The 14,110-nt window shown below is 55.4% G+C and overlaps 2 protein-coding genes across 6 annotated transcripts in view; both read left to right on the forward strand.

The window, feature by feature from the left end:
- The window catches only part of PHC2 (polyhomeotic homolog 2), a 101,841-nt gene extending 99,743 nt beyond the window's left edge, over positions 1–2,098 (forward strand). For all 5 annotated transcript variants that reach the window (XM_082342144.1, XM_082342143.1, XM_082342145.1 and 2 more), the window contains one exon: positions 668–2,098. In XM_082342144.1, the coding sequence (XP_082198270.1) occupies positions 668–822 (155 nt within the window). In that variant the 3' untranslated portion in view covers positions 823–2,098. The remainder of the gene's footprint in view (positions 1–667) is intronic.
- A 1,844-nt stretch (positions 2,099–3,942) lies between these two features.
- On the forward strand, positions 3,943–13,421 carry A3GALT2 (alpha 1,3-galactosyltransferase 2; the record flags this gene model as incomplete). The annotated part of the gene is given in 5 exon segments (XM_082378356.1): positions 3,943–4,033; positions 9,241–9,457; positions 9,748–9,885; positions 12,761–13,385; positions 13,389–13,421. Coding segments are annotated over 5 exon segments (1,104 nt in total).
- Positions 13,422–14,110: the final 689 nt, after the last annotated feature.

Below are 14,110 nucleotides of genomic sequence, written 5' to 3' on the forward strand. Positions count from 1 at the left end.
TTACCTACTGCTCTGAAACAGATTACTCCAAGCCTAGTGGCTTAAAACAGTAATCACTTCTTATCTCAAGAGTTCTGTGGCGTGGCTTAGCTGGGCACTTCTGGCACGGTGTATCTTTCAAGGGCTCAGTCACGATAGCAGCCAGAGCTGCAGTTTTCTGAGGGCTTGGAGCTGGAGGACCCCCTTCCAAGGTGCCGCGCTCACATGGCAACGGGGGGCTGGCTCTGGGCAAGAGGCCTCAGTTCCTCTCCAAGTGGGCTTCTCCAGAGGGCTGCTTGAGTGTCCTCACGACACAGTGGTTGGCATATTCCAAAATAAATTATCCAAAAGACCAAGGTGAAGCTGCTGTGCCCTTTATGATCCAGCCTTGGAAATCCCATGCTGTCACTTCCACAACACCGTACTGATCTATGGGGCCAGCCCAGTTCACTGGGGGGGTGGGGGGGTGAACAAGGAGGTGTCGGGTCACAGGACCACCGTAGAGTCTGGCTATCTCGGATAAGTCACTCGGCCTCTCTCAAGCTGTAAAATAAGAAGAGCAACACCTTCCTCAAGGTGTGGTCATGAGGATCAAGTGAGATGATGCATCTGAAGGGCAGTGACTGCCAAGCGTGACCGCTGGTAGCTCTAATTGGTATTGATACTGTCTTTGGTCATGTCCCCTCAGGCTGCCAGGAGATAGCAGAGGAATTCCGTGCCCAGGAAATCGACGGGCAAGCTCTGCTGCTGCTCAAGGAGGACCACCTCATGAGTGCCATGAACATCAAGCTGGGGCCCGCCCTCAAGATCTACGCGCGCATCAGCATGCTCAAGGACTCCTAGGGCTGGCCGGGCACCGGGGTTCTGGCCCCGGGCTCCTCCTCCCGACTGAGCAGAGCCAGCGGACACTCCTGGGGGCCCAGAAATGGGGCCAGTTGAGGGAAGGGGCCTTCCCTGTGGGGCATGGCTGGGGAGGAGGTCCCGGCACCTCAATGGCTCTCAGGGGCCTTTCTTTCTGTGGGAGGGGCGGAGAGGTAGGTGGCGCAGAAGATGGGGCTTTATGCTTGTACATATTGATAGCACTGGCTTCCTCCAAAGTCCCATTACTCTAGCCCCGCTCTCTTCCCCTCCCTCTGTCCCCCATTTTCCAGGGGGTATACGGTCAGGGCTCCCAACCTGAGTTGGGTCACTTCCAAGGGCAGCCGTCAGGCCTGCCCAGAGGCTTCGGAAGCCCTTGCCTGCCTTCCTCCACTTCTTTCTCCGGGCCCAGCTAACTCTTCCTGCTGCCAGCTTCTCCCACTGCAGCCTGTTTCTGAAGCAGCCAGAAAGGTTCTCCCCCTTCACCCTCTACAGGTGGAGGGAGAGAAGCTGGGCCCAGTTTGGCCACGCCTGCTGGCACAGACGCCTTAACGCTGTGTGTGTGACTGTGTGACTGTGTGGGAGCCTGGACTGACAGGCCGAGAGCCCCCCTCTGGCATCTCCAGGTGTTTTGTAGCAAACAGCCACTTAGTGCTTTGTCCTGGACTCCACTCAGCCTCAGGATGGGGAATAGGAAAGAAGGGCCGCCTCCGTGCGGAGAGGAACGATCAGAAAGCGATGAAGATTAGTAGGAGATTTTCCTTTCCAGATGGCCGAGGTGTCTCCGCAGCCCCTTCCCGCACTGTGACGTCCCCCTGACTGCCCTGCTGTGTCACAGGCTGCACTGAGGAAGCTGCGGGTGGGCTGGGCCGGGCCGCGCCTCCCCGTCTGCCCGCCCGCCTGCCCTGGGAGCCCAGCGGTGGGGCCCAGGGAACGTCCAAGGGCAGAAGAGCTGGAGTGACCACCACTGAGGTGAAGAAGGCAGCCTTCGGCCTCGGGTCCCACACTTCTCTGCCTCTGGAACTTGCTGGCGGCGGTCTGAGCTGCCCGTGGAGGGGGCGGGGCAGGAAGGGCGAGGGCCTGCCTCTGACTTGCCCGGTCCTCTGCAGACTCCTGGGGAGAGTGGGACTCTCCCTGGGGGGAGGGTGGGTGCCCTTCTCAGCTTGTCCTATTCCCCACTCACACCCACAGGCAGGGTTGGAAATGAAGGACTTTTTTAACCTTTTGTTTTTGTTTTTTAAAAATAAATCCGTAAAATCTGTTCCTTCTGTGCCTTTCTCCCCTGGGGATGTCTTTCTGTGGTCCTGAATGGCTACTTTTCATCTGTCAGGAGAGGGATGGGTCCCTGGGTTGGGAGAGGGACGACCACCTTAACTGGATAGCATATCCTCCACGCTTCGCTGGGGCTGGGTCCTTTGAGGGTGCCCTTGGCCCCAGTCCACATGAGAAAAGCAGATCCCACCTCTGTTCTTCACACGGGTGTCCCCTGGAGTGTGAGGTCCAGGGCCCCTTCAACTCTGAGCCCCCCTACCCAGCACTGCCACCAGGGAGACACGATGCTGTTGGGCCAGGGATATCTGGCACACCTGAGGCAGAGCCCAGACCCTTCCCTCCGCCGCAGACACCTGTGGTGGTTGCAGCTCCGCGTCCAGAACTGCCCTTGGGGTGGCTTTGGCTCACTCGACACCTGAGCATTTTCTGGATGCTGCAATAGCAAACTATTAGGAGAGTCTCTGCCTCAAGGAGGTGACGCCTAAGCCTCGAATAAAGGAGAAGGGCCTTCCAGGCGCAGACCGCTCGCCGTGCGTTCAGTCTGTATCGGTGGGACCTGGGGAGATAAGCAGGGACCTTTTAAGAGCCAGTACCCATATCTGGACGAGAACTCTCTGCAAGGCCTTTTAAAATATAGCCACTACCCGGAGGAAGAGGAGAAACAAACTGGTTAGTGGACGACCCAGAGGGTGGAGCCAGGACTGGAAAGTCTGGTGGTCCAGGAGGTCGGGAATGGCGACAGGACGAGGCCAGGGCAGGACGCAGGGCCGAGGGGGAGTGGCAGAGGGCAAGGACCTCAGAACCTCGGGGAAGGTGCCTGGTGGAGAGGACGCCTTGGGAGCCCCCTGCGCTGCCCTCCCCTCTCCAGGCCAGATGGGCCAGCCCACTGTGGCCCATGCAGCTGGGCGAGTCCACGCTGAACCTCCACTTCCCCTTTCTGGAGGACAACGCCGGGCCCAAACTGAGTTTGTCCTTATGTGTGTGGTGGAGAAGGGAACTAAAACTCCTGAAAGAGGATATGGTGGATTTGCAGGACTGACTGACACAGGTAAATATCAGTGCTGTTTCTTCACTCTGGGTGAAAGGCCCCAGTTTGAAGCGTGCCTCCTTCAACATAACATTTGCTCCTGATGTTTACACCTTACACAGAATTTTGCAAAACTTTTTTGATCATGACCAACAGTTTAAAAAAAGTTTCCCACCCTCGTATATGTACTTGAATATATATAACTGAAACAAAACAATCACAAAACAATACCTACCCTGATGTACGATACATTCTGATATTTTCAATTCCCTTCCTGTTCATACTGTTAAAATCTCAGTCATGATCCGTAAGATTGACTTCATGGCCCTCTGATGGATCATAACCTGCACTTTAAAAAAACCCTGCCTAGTGCAAACTTTCCAGCACTTTTCCATGTAACTACCTTGTGTGGCTCTTACCCTGTCCTGGTGGCTGGTGTACATACCTGTTTCACTGAAGAGATCACGGGCTCCTCAAGGTGAACTGTCCAAGGTCACAATCAGGTGACCGGTGCCCTTGAGATCCGGCTGAAGCTCTGCGCAGGACAAGGTTCTCCCCGGGTGGCAAACACCACAGTCCGGCCCGAGGACCACGACACTGAAGAGGGGCACAAAGAGGTCTGGGGAGGAAGAGGAGTCAGTACAAAATGTCCCAGCGCCTCTGGCCAACCAGAGCCGGCCTTCCATCCGCCCTCTCCCAGGTGACTGGCCCCAGGGGGCTCCTCTCCGGGTAGTTCATCCCTGCTTGCTCCTGTGGGTGCGGTTTCCGGCAGATGGCCTGAAACTGCTTTGTCCCAGTCACCAAGAATGGGTCATTTCTTCCCTGGCTCTGAGCTGAGAAGGTTCTTGGCAGGCTGTCCCACCAGCTTCCTGTCATGGCTCTCAGGCGAGGACTCAGGTGAGGGGGGGACACTGCCAGTGTCAGGGGGAAGATGGGGCGGGACAGCTGTCCTGAGAGGAGTCCAGCCTGGTGGCCAGAACAGTCAAGGAGGAGGCACCAAGGCTGGCCTGCTGAGAACCAGCCGAGCCATAGAGGTCCTGGGAGAAGGCGACTGGAGGACATCGCCCAAGGGGTAGAGACGGTCCAAGGAATGGATGGTGGGGCGGGGGGAGGCTGCATCCTGGCAGATCTCGTAGCCTGTGAAGAGCTCGGCGACTCCTCCTGCTGCCCTAAACTCTGAGCCCCCTTGGTGAGCAGAGAACAGACTTCGGGGTGCACCTTCCACTGTAACTGTGAGCCCTCTATTCCAACTGGGAGTGACTGTCCAGGACTGCAAACTTGTTCCCACTTAGGAACTAATGACTGATCTTTAACCTCTTCCTGAAAGCAAGGAGAGTACAGGAGCAGGGCATGAGGCCACCTGCGGGACCACCTTCTGCAGGTGGAAGCGGGGTGGAGGGGTGGGGATCCTTTTGAAAATATCGGAGCAAGGAACCGGGAGGAATGGGTCAGGCAGGCGCCTCTGTGGACTAGGGGCTCCCAGGCTGGGCCAGGGGAGGGGGCGGCAGGAGCCTGTTGCAGGCCTGGGTGTCAGCACCCTCCCAGGACTGACAGCTGGAGCCCACCTGGACCACTTGGGGACAACTCTTCCTGGCTGCCCTAGTTGGGAAGGGCCGGCTAAGAGGGTCAGACGGCAGTGAGGGCAGAGAGAGCTCCGCCGCAGCCTTCTCCTGCCCCGGCACCTCCCATGCCGTCCCTCCGGGGGGGCAGTCTCGCTTCCAGGAGCGACTGTAAAATATCTCAATAATTTTTATATCGATTACATACTGAAATGATATTTTGGGTTACATATTGAAATGATATATTAGGTTAAATTAAAATACTAAAATTAATTTCGGTTGTTTCTTTTCACTTTTTTAACATGGCTACTAGAAATTTTTAATTTACGTTCCTGGCTCACATTATTTCTATTGAGCAATGCTGTTCCAGATTTTTTCCTACGTTTTTATAGGACGACATAGAAACACATGTCTGTAAATGCACAGGTACACAGGTATAGGGGCTTCCCCCCTCACAGACGTGCAGCCAGCCTCTATGTACAGTTGCTACTTCCTCTTCCACTTGATTCTTTAGGCCCTCTTTTCCCGAGAGTACATATAAATCTACCTCATCCTTTTCAGTGGCCACGTTGCTTTCCATTGTATAGAAATGCATAATTCATTCATCCAACTCCCTAAGGACGAATAGGGGGGTTGTTTATCTCCATTTGCTTTTTCCAGCAATGCTAGGAGAGCATCCTTGGCCTGCCCGCTGTGAAGTCTCCGTTTCTAGAGGTGGGAAAGTTGGGTCTGGTGTGAGTGCTTGAAATGATTTTGCAGGCTCCTCAGGCAGGGCTAAGAGAGGTGGACTTCACCTTGCAGTCACTAGAAAGGCTTAAAAACACTTGTTTTTCCTAAATGGCTAACTCTGTACTTTTCCTTCATTAAAAAATAAAAGCACATTACGGACAACTGGGGGTAAAAATAAAGGGAAAAAACCCTCCCATAACTTATTACACAGACACTTAAGTTTTTCCTTTCAGCCGTATTTGCTGGGGCATGTTTTCATTGCTAGATTGTAACCACAGTGCCCATCAATTTTAGATCCTGCTTTTTTCATTCACGGTTCTTGTGCAAGTTTTTTCTATGTGACTGCAGACTCTTCATAAAAAGTTTATTTAGCCAGTCCCTTTGCCTGGATGCTGGGGCCTTTTTCAGTTGTATCTGAGAGGCCTGCACAATGCCTTCTCCACTGGTGCTCTCCAGCCCACATTCAACCGAGCTCAAGTCTCCCTGCCTGAAAGAAACACACGCACCTCCATCAATCCCAAGCTCTCAGCCCCTCCAGTTACCATCCTCTCCCTTTCCTTTTACAGCCAAACTTCCAGAAAGAGCCGCTTCCACCACCACCACCCCAGCCTCCACTTCCTCCTCTGCTCACTCAGTCCCCTGCCCGTCCCCAACCGTGTCCTCGGTGCCTGGGCCCTGGCTCTCCTTCCTCTGCTCTCTCCCTCTCCCACAGCGTCCCTGCCCTCCTGGTGAATCCCAGAACTCTCTCCCGAGCCTGCCTGCCTGCCTGCCTTCTGGGCTCCAGCTTCTTACCCCCAACCAGACTATCAGCCACCATCTCCTTTCCTGGTCCCCCAGCCCTGTCCCTCTCATCAGTGACCAAGTCCTGCCCATCAACCTCCTTGACAGCCATTCATCACCTACTCCTCCCCAACCCACTGCCAACACTCACCTGTCTTCCCACCTCCACATGCTCCCTGGTCCCTGCCCCACGTCCAGGCTCAACAGTTCAGCTGGAGTATCTTCCAAGTAAAAATGTCACAGCATCACTCCCTGAAGGAAAGAGCTTTCAGGGCTCCCCATGGCCTTTAAGATGAAGTCCAAACCCCTTATCCTGGAATGTGGGCCCTGGGTGACCTGGCTCAGGCTTATCTTCAGCCTCAACTCTCATCACTTCCTATCCACACCCTATACCCCGCCCCTGTGGCAGGCCTGCAGTTCCCCGTACTTTCCAAGCACTCTCACCTCACTTTTACACAGTGCTGTTTCTTTTTCATGGACCTCCCTCTCCCCTCCACTGCCTTCTTTGTGTGGATAACTTTTAGTTCTTCAGGTCCTAGCTTAAGGGTCACCTCCTCCAGGAAGCCTCCCTGATTTCTCCCCAATGGTATCTTATCATTTGCAAGATAATGGTATCTTGTATTTACACTAATCACAGCCTTAGCTGTGCTGTGTTCCATTCATCTGTTTGCAGTCTGTCATGTGACCCCATTCCCCTCCCTTCCTGGCCATCCACATCTTCCTGACCCTGCTCCCTTAAAGACAAGGTCTGTGTCTCGCTCACCTCTGAATCCTTGACCTAGCACAGTGCTTGATCCTGAGCTTGTGACCAGTAAGTATAGGCTGAACGCATGAATGAGCAGAATTTAGTGAACATCTTGATGCATAAACTCTTCCCATGCTGAAGATGATCTCCTTTGAACAGATTCCCAGAAGTTGCAGTGATTGGATTAAAGGGGATGACTAATGAAAGCTTCAATTCCCACACCTAAGTAGCTTTCCAAAAAAGCTGTAGCAATTTACATCCCACCAGCAGGTGTAAGAGTACCTGTCTCGTTGTATTCTCCCAGTGTGGCTATTTTCATTTCTTTCTTTTTAAAAAGTGCTCATTTTATAGGCAAAACATCCCACCGAGTTCTAATCTATAAGTCTTTGATTACTAGTGAGGGTGAACATTTTTCCATATGTTTGCCTACTAAATGCATTTCCCCTTCGAGGATTTCCCTGTTCATGTGACATGGACAGTTAAGGCAGGTGGCGTTTTATGAGCTGACTCTGGGGGCTCTGTCAGGAGTGACTGGGAGCAGGGAGGTCACTGCTGCAATGGTCCTGGTGGGGGATGAGCAGGCAGGGTCACTGGGGGGGCCGGAGAAATAGGAGGCCAAGCCAACCACCCACCCCTGGGGACTGACAGAGGGCGAGGCAGAGGGACGGGTCAGTGCACCCAGGTTTCACCAGCTGAACAGAAGGGGTGTCTGCCCTGAGATGCACAGGCGGATACGTACACACACAACCGCAAGGGGCCTCTCTGAGCTATTTACTGGATACACCTGCTGAGGTACGGTGAGGTGGGGTAGCAGAAAAGGCAGGGGCGGGAGGGTCTGATCAGGCAGGCTTCTTGAAAGAGACCAGAGGAGGCAGATTTTGGAAGGACTCATAGGGCAGGGAGGGGAGCTGGGAGGTTGTGCAGAGAATCCTGAGGGCTTGATTAGGAATACTACTACTAATGATAATCAACAATAGCTAAAGCTTACTGGGCTTTTACTGTGTGCAAGGCCTTGTTCTAATCACTTAGCAGGTATTAACTCAATATCCATCGCAGCCCTCTAAGGTATGTATTCTTATTATCTGCATTTCTAGACAAGGAGACTAAAGTGCAGAGGCCCAGAACCTTGCCCAAGGTCAGACAGCTAAGAAGTGGTGGCCTGGGATTCGAACATGGGGGTCTGGCCCCAGTGGCCAGGCTTCTCACCATATGGGTCTTGTCTGTCTAGAGACACCAGAACCCAGAAGGGCTGAGGAGAGTTGGAGGAGACCCCCCCCCCCAGAGGAGCTTATTAAAATTCTCAACTTTTAGGGCCCTTCTGGAAAACAAGCAACCATGGACAAATCCCAAAGTCCACCTCCTCTGAGCCAGCAGTGGGGTCGCTGAGCTCTGCTGGAGGGACCCGGCCCCGTGACTGGAGCCGCCATACACACGTGGTCCCTGACCGCAGCTGGCCCTCCGGGCAGCCCAGCAACTCATCCCTAAGCCCCAGACGCTCTCAAATCCCAGCCACCAAGCCACAAACCTCCCTGCATCCCCTCCCAAACTCTCCCCTGTCCGAGGTCAATCCTACCCAGGCTAAGCACCCCAACCCCTAACATTACTGTCCCCCAAGTTTGCTGTCAGGAAGAGCAAAAAATTATACATCTAAATGCTCATCACAAGGGACCTGGTCAGGTAAATGATGCCACCTCCAGTCAATGGCATATTAGGCAGCTGGAAAAAAGGGTGAGGAAGCGCTTCAAGTACTGAGGTGGAATAACCTCAAGGACATAATGGTCAGTGGAAAATGCAAGGTGGAGAACAGCCTATCACTGTGCTACCATTTGTGGGGGGAAAACAGAGGAAGGGACAGAGGGAAGGGAGAGAGAATTTGCTACCATATTTATATTTGCCTGTATGTGCATAAACTATCCCCTTGCAGGGGAACCGGGTGGCCGTGGCTGGGAACAGGAAGGACTGCACTGTCTATACTCTTTTGTACCTTTGAATGTCTGTGCCAAGTGAACAGAATAATACATTCATATAAAAACGAACAAATAAATGAAACATTGAATTACCTCATTTTTCATATATATGTGTGTGTGTATAAAAATATATGCAGAAATGAGTTGCCCACCCCCCTCCACCCCCCAGGGCCTGGAAGAGAATCTTCTGATCCTATCTGCACTTGGCCTTAGGGCTGCTCCCGCACGGGCTCCCTGTCGTCAGGTACAACCCCCTTCGCCCAGCACTCGCGATGGGACCAGCGGGGCAGGGTTAAAGTGGCTCTTTCCAAGTGCCTCCTTGAGGGACGGAGAGTGGCACCTGTCATGGCCCGCACAAGCGTCCTTGTGGGCTCTCCCTCCTTGTAAGGAGCAAAGCGAGAGGGCTCCTGAGCAGGCCAGCATGCCCCTCACTGCTGCTCCCACCCCACAGGCACCTGGAAGTCCTCACCCCCATGGGTGTCTGCCCTTTGGCCAGAATGTCCCTGCCGAGAGACAACTTCACAGGTCCCCTGCATCCTTGGTAAGGAACTGCCATCTCTCCCATTCCGAGGACACCCACACACCCTACAGAGCCCAGAGTTCCTGCCCTCCTCACACCCCCCACCCTGGCAGGGCTAGGCACTCTACCCAGGGGCCCCATCAGGTAACACATCCCCAATACTCTGCTGGATCTGGGAAGAGATTTCTAGGGGCAGAGCCTGGGTGTGACCCATCTGTGGGTCCCTAGGGCCCAGGACTGGGGAGGTGGCAGTGACCATGCATCAAGCAGGTAGATGAATGGACCTGTCTCTCCATCCCTGCCCTGGCCAGGGCACGGGCTCAAGTCCCGACCTGTACCTGCTGGGGGGCCCCCATTATTTGGGATGGCACCTTCGACCCAGATGTGGCCCAGCAAGAGGCTGTACAGCAGAACCTCACCATTGGTCTGACTGTCTTTGCTGTAGGCAGGTAAGGCCCAGGGAGGGGAGCGGTGCTATCCAAGCAGGGAGTGGGAGGGGGTGTGCACGTGATGTAGGGGTGGAGCACCCCATTCTCCTGGGCTGTAGGATCCCAATATAAAGCAAGAAGCAAAGACAGCACCCCTTGTCCCAGACTCCCAGCATGAGGGCAGGACCATCCTTTCCCTTCCCCTCCTCCCTGGAGCCCACCCAGGCCAGGCAGCCAACGGCTCAGCATCACAACCTAGAAGGAACCTGCCCAGGGCCTGGGGCTGATCATCTGGAGGCCTTGGGTTTGCGGTGAAAAAATGATGGGAGTCTTTCAGGTGAGAGTGGTGAGAGGAGGTGAGAACTGGGTAAACAGAAGGGATGGCCCGGCTGCAGAAGCGTCCGTGGAGGTCAGCGGCTCAGGTGCAGGCACACAGAAAGGGCCGGGTGGGGGGAGGTTCGCCAAGAAAGTCTGAAGGCGGAAGAGGGGCTGGGGAGCTGAGGGCTTTTGCAAGGGAGCGAATCTGGGCTGGATAAAGAGGGATGTGAAGAAAGGAGGATGCTGAGAGTGGTAGGGTCAGCAGACCAGAGGAGTCAGTGAGGAAGGACTGTTGGGGGTGATATATCACAGGAAAGTGGGCTGGAAGGACAGGGGGCTCAGACAGTGGGACGGGTGAAGCTGCAACTTGGGGTGGGGGGCAGACTGATGATGACCAATTCGAGGGAGAGGCCATGGGGGCAAGTGACTGAGGAGTGGGGAGGACAGACTCACGACAGGAGAGGAGGCCAATCGAAGAACTAAGGGGCCCCCAGGCATGGAGAAGGAACCCAGAGTGGGAGGTGGAGAAGAAACCTCAGGGGGCTGACTTGCCCATCTCCCCATTATGGATGTCAGGGTGTCCAAGCTGGTATTCACTTTCCAGTAGTGATGCAAATGGGACTCCGGGCTTAGAGTGGCAATCAGATCCTACAGTCCTAAGATGCAGAGAGGTAGAGTTCAAGGCAACTTAAGGAAGAGTTTCTAATAATGGAACAGGCTGCTTTGGGAAGGCACTGAGAGCTTTGCATCCAGGAAAAGATATCCAAAAGCCTGGGGAAGGAATTCTGTCTTCAGACACCCCAGACCAGCGGTCCCCAACCTTTTTGGCACCAGGGACCAGCTTCATGGAAGACAATTTTTCCACAGACCGGGGGGTGGGGGAGGAGGGGGGGGATGGTTCAGGCGGTAATGCAAGCGATGGAGGCAGATGAAGCTTCGCTCACTCACCTGACGCTCACCTCCTGCTGTGCGGCCTGGTTCCTAACAGGCCGCAGACCGTTAGCGGTCCACGGTCCGCGGGCGGGTTGGGGACCCGTGCCCCAGACAACTGCTCAGGGCTCCTCCAACTCCGTCCCTCACACTCTAGAAGGGAGAGGAAGCCAGGAGGGCCCCTGAGAGGCCTGGGGCAAACAGGACTGCCGGCCTCTCCAGAGCCTTGGTGCTCCCACTTCTGTTCTGGACGCTGAGTAGGGTGTTCCTGCACCACCCCTAGGGGTCAGAGTCTCTGAGTCCAGAAATTCCAGGGTCCTGAGGTCCTGAGTTCCAAGGATCTATGAGTCCAGCACCCTGGGATGCTGAGGCTTCCAAGGTCTCTGATTCCAGTTTCTCACAGTTCCACCCGGAATAGAGCAAGTGCAGGTAAGGGTACAGGCTCCAGTGCCAAGCTGGGTTCAAATCCTGGCTTTCACTTATCAGCTATGTGTATGCTTGCTTGCACAAGTTACTGAAGCTCTTTGAGATTCAGTTTCCTCACCTGAGAGATGGAGATAATAATGGTGAGGATTAAATGAGATAATGCACATTACTTTGAACACTATCTGCCACATGACAAATGTTCCAAAAGATCAGGCATTAGTACGATTATTTTAGAACCCTGGGATCCCAAAGCCTGTTCATACAGTTTCCAGTATTCTGAACGTCCCGGTTACCTATGTAAGGTATCACCACAAACTCAGTGACTGAAAACAGTTCATTATTACCATAGCTCATGATTTGTGGCTCAGGAATTCTGACAGGGCTCAGCAGCAGGGGGGCCCCCTCCCTGCTCCCAAACGTCCTGCGGATGACTGGCGGGCGCCTCTTTCCGTGGCTAGCCTGGGCTCCCTCACTTCGTGGCAGCATCTGAGTTCTGACACTTCTTTTTTTTTTTTAAATTTATTTATTTTTATTTTTATTTTTATTTATTTTTCGGTGCGTTGGGTGTTCGTTGCTGCCCACAGGCTTTCTCTAGTGGCTGCGATTCGTTGCAGTGTGCGGGTTTCTCACTGCGGTGGCTTCTCTTATTGCAGAGCACAGGCTCTAGGCGCATGGGGTTCAGTAGTTGCGGCGCTCGGGCTCAGTAGTTGTGGCTCGTGGGCTCTAGAGCGCAGGCTCAGTAGTTGTGGCGCACGGCCTTAGTCGCTCCAGGGCATGTGGTATCTTCCCGGACCAAGGCTCGAACCGGTGTGCCCTGCATTGGCAGGCGGACTCCTAACCACTGCACCACCAGGGAAGCCCTGAGCTCTGGGACTTCTTAAGCGAAGGGTCAGAGCTCTAAAGAGACAAAGGCTAACGAGCCGGTCCTTCCAAGGGCCAGCACAGCATCCCTTCCTCGGGACTCTAGTGACCGAAGCCGTCAGGGAGAGCCACGTTCATGCGGGGAACACAGGGCCTCTCCGGGCAGGGGTGTCAAACAATGGGTAATTATTTTTAATCCACCTCGGATGATTCTGGGGCTGGACAGTTCTGGAGTTCCAGGGACTGGAGTTGCAGGGTCACAAGGACGGTTGAGGGGAGGGCTGAGAAGCCCGACGCCTCCGCGGATGGCAGAGTGCGCCAAGGCCCGGCTAACTCAAGACGGCCCCGCCCCGCCCGGCAGATACCTGGAGAAGTACCTGGCGCGCTTCCTGGAGACGGCCGAGCAGCACTTCATGGTGGGCCAGCGCGTGGTATACTATGTGTTCACCGAGGGCCCGGTCGCCGTGCCCCGCGTGCGGCTGGGCCCGGGCCGCCGGCTGCGCGTGGAGCGCGCGGCGCGCGAGCGGCGCTGGCAGAACGTGTCCATGGCGCGCATGCGCACGCTGCACGCAGCGCTGGGCGGGCGGCTGGGGCGCGAGGCACGCTTCGTGTTCTGCATGGCCGTGGACCAGCACTTCAGCGGGACTTTCGGGCCCGAGGCGCTGGCCGGGTCGGTGGCGCAGCTGCACGCCTGGCACTACCGTTGGCGGAGGCGGCTGCTGCCCTTCGAGCGGGACGCGCGCTCGGCCGCCGCGCTGGGCCCGGGCGAGGGCGACTTCTACCACGCGGCCGTGTTCGGGGGCAGCGTGGCGGCTCTGCGGCAGCTGACAGCCTACTGCGTGCGGGGCCTGGAGGTGCGCTGGCACGACGAGAGCCACCTCAACAAGTTCTTCTGGCTGCACAAGCCCGCCAAGCTGCTGTCACCCGAGTTCTGCTGGAGCCCCGACATCAGCCGCCGGGCCGAGATCCGCCGCCCCCAACTGATCTGAGCGACCAAGGAGTACGCCCTGCTGCCCGGCTAGCGGCGCCCTCGGCCCGGAGGCCCGAACGCCGGCGGGGCCCTTCTGGAAGCAGCGTGGCGCTGGTTGGGGAGGGGGAGGGGAGGGGGGAGGGGGGAGGGGAGGGGGGAGGGGGGGAGGGCGGGGAGACTGCGTGAATATCGCCCCCGCGCGGAGGTGGCAGGAGGAGGCCTGGCCTTTGGGGAGCGCCTCCCTGAGGCGGGCTATCCATCCCTTCCCTGACTTTCCACGGCGACCCAGATACCGCCAGCTGCCTGGAAACCTGTCACCTCTGACCTTACTGAGTTCAGTGGAGGCCGAAGAGACGTTTTAGCCCCTTCCCCATATCCCCCCACTTTTTTTAATGGGACTGAGGCACAAAAAGGGAACAAAACTATGTAAGGACCCAGAGAATCTGTGAGTCAGTCTGTGAGGTCAGCAGCTGGAAAGCCAGGACTGGCCCTCAGGTCAAATAGAGCTGCCACTGGGCAGGAGCCCCAGATAGAGAAACACAGTGGCATCCGGTTCACCTCCGCCGCCCTCGGCAAAGTTTGTACATATTTAAGTAATATGATAATAAAATACATTATTCCAAAGTGTCCTATGGCCCTTTCTCCTAGAGAATCCAAGTCCATAAAAATGACATTTCCTTGCCATGGGACCCATATGGCTGTTTGGCCACAGTGTCTGGGAGATAAATTTCCTCATCCATG

The sequence above is a fragment of the Balaenoptera borealis genome (assembly GCF_965194805.1).
Source record: "Balaenoptera borealis genome assembly, chromosome: 1".
In the NCBI taxonomy this organism is placed as follows: Eukaryota; Metazoa; Chordata; class Mammalia; order Artiodactyla; family Balaenopteridae; genus Balaenoptera; species Balaenoptera borealis.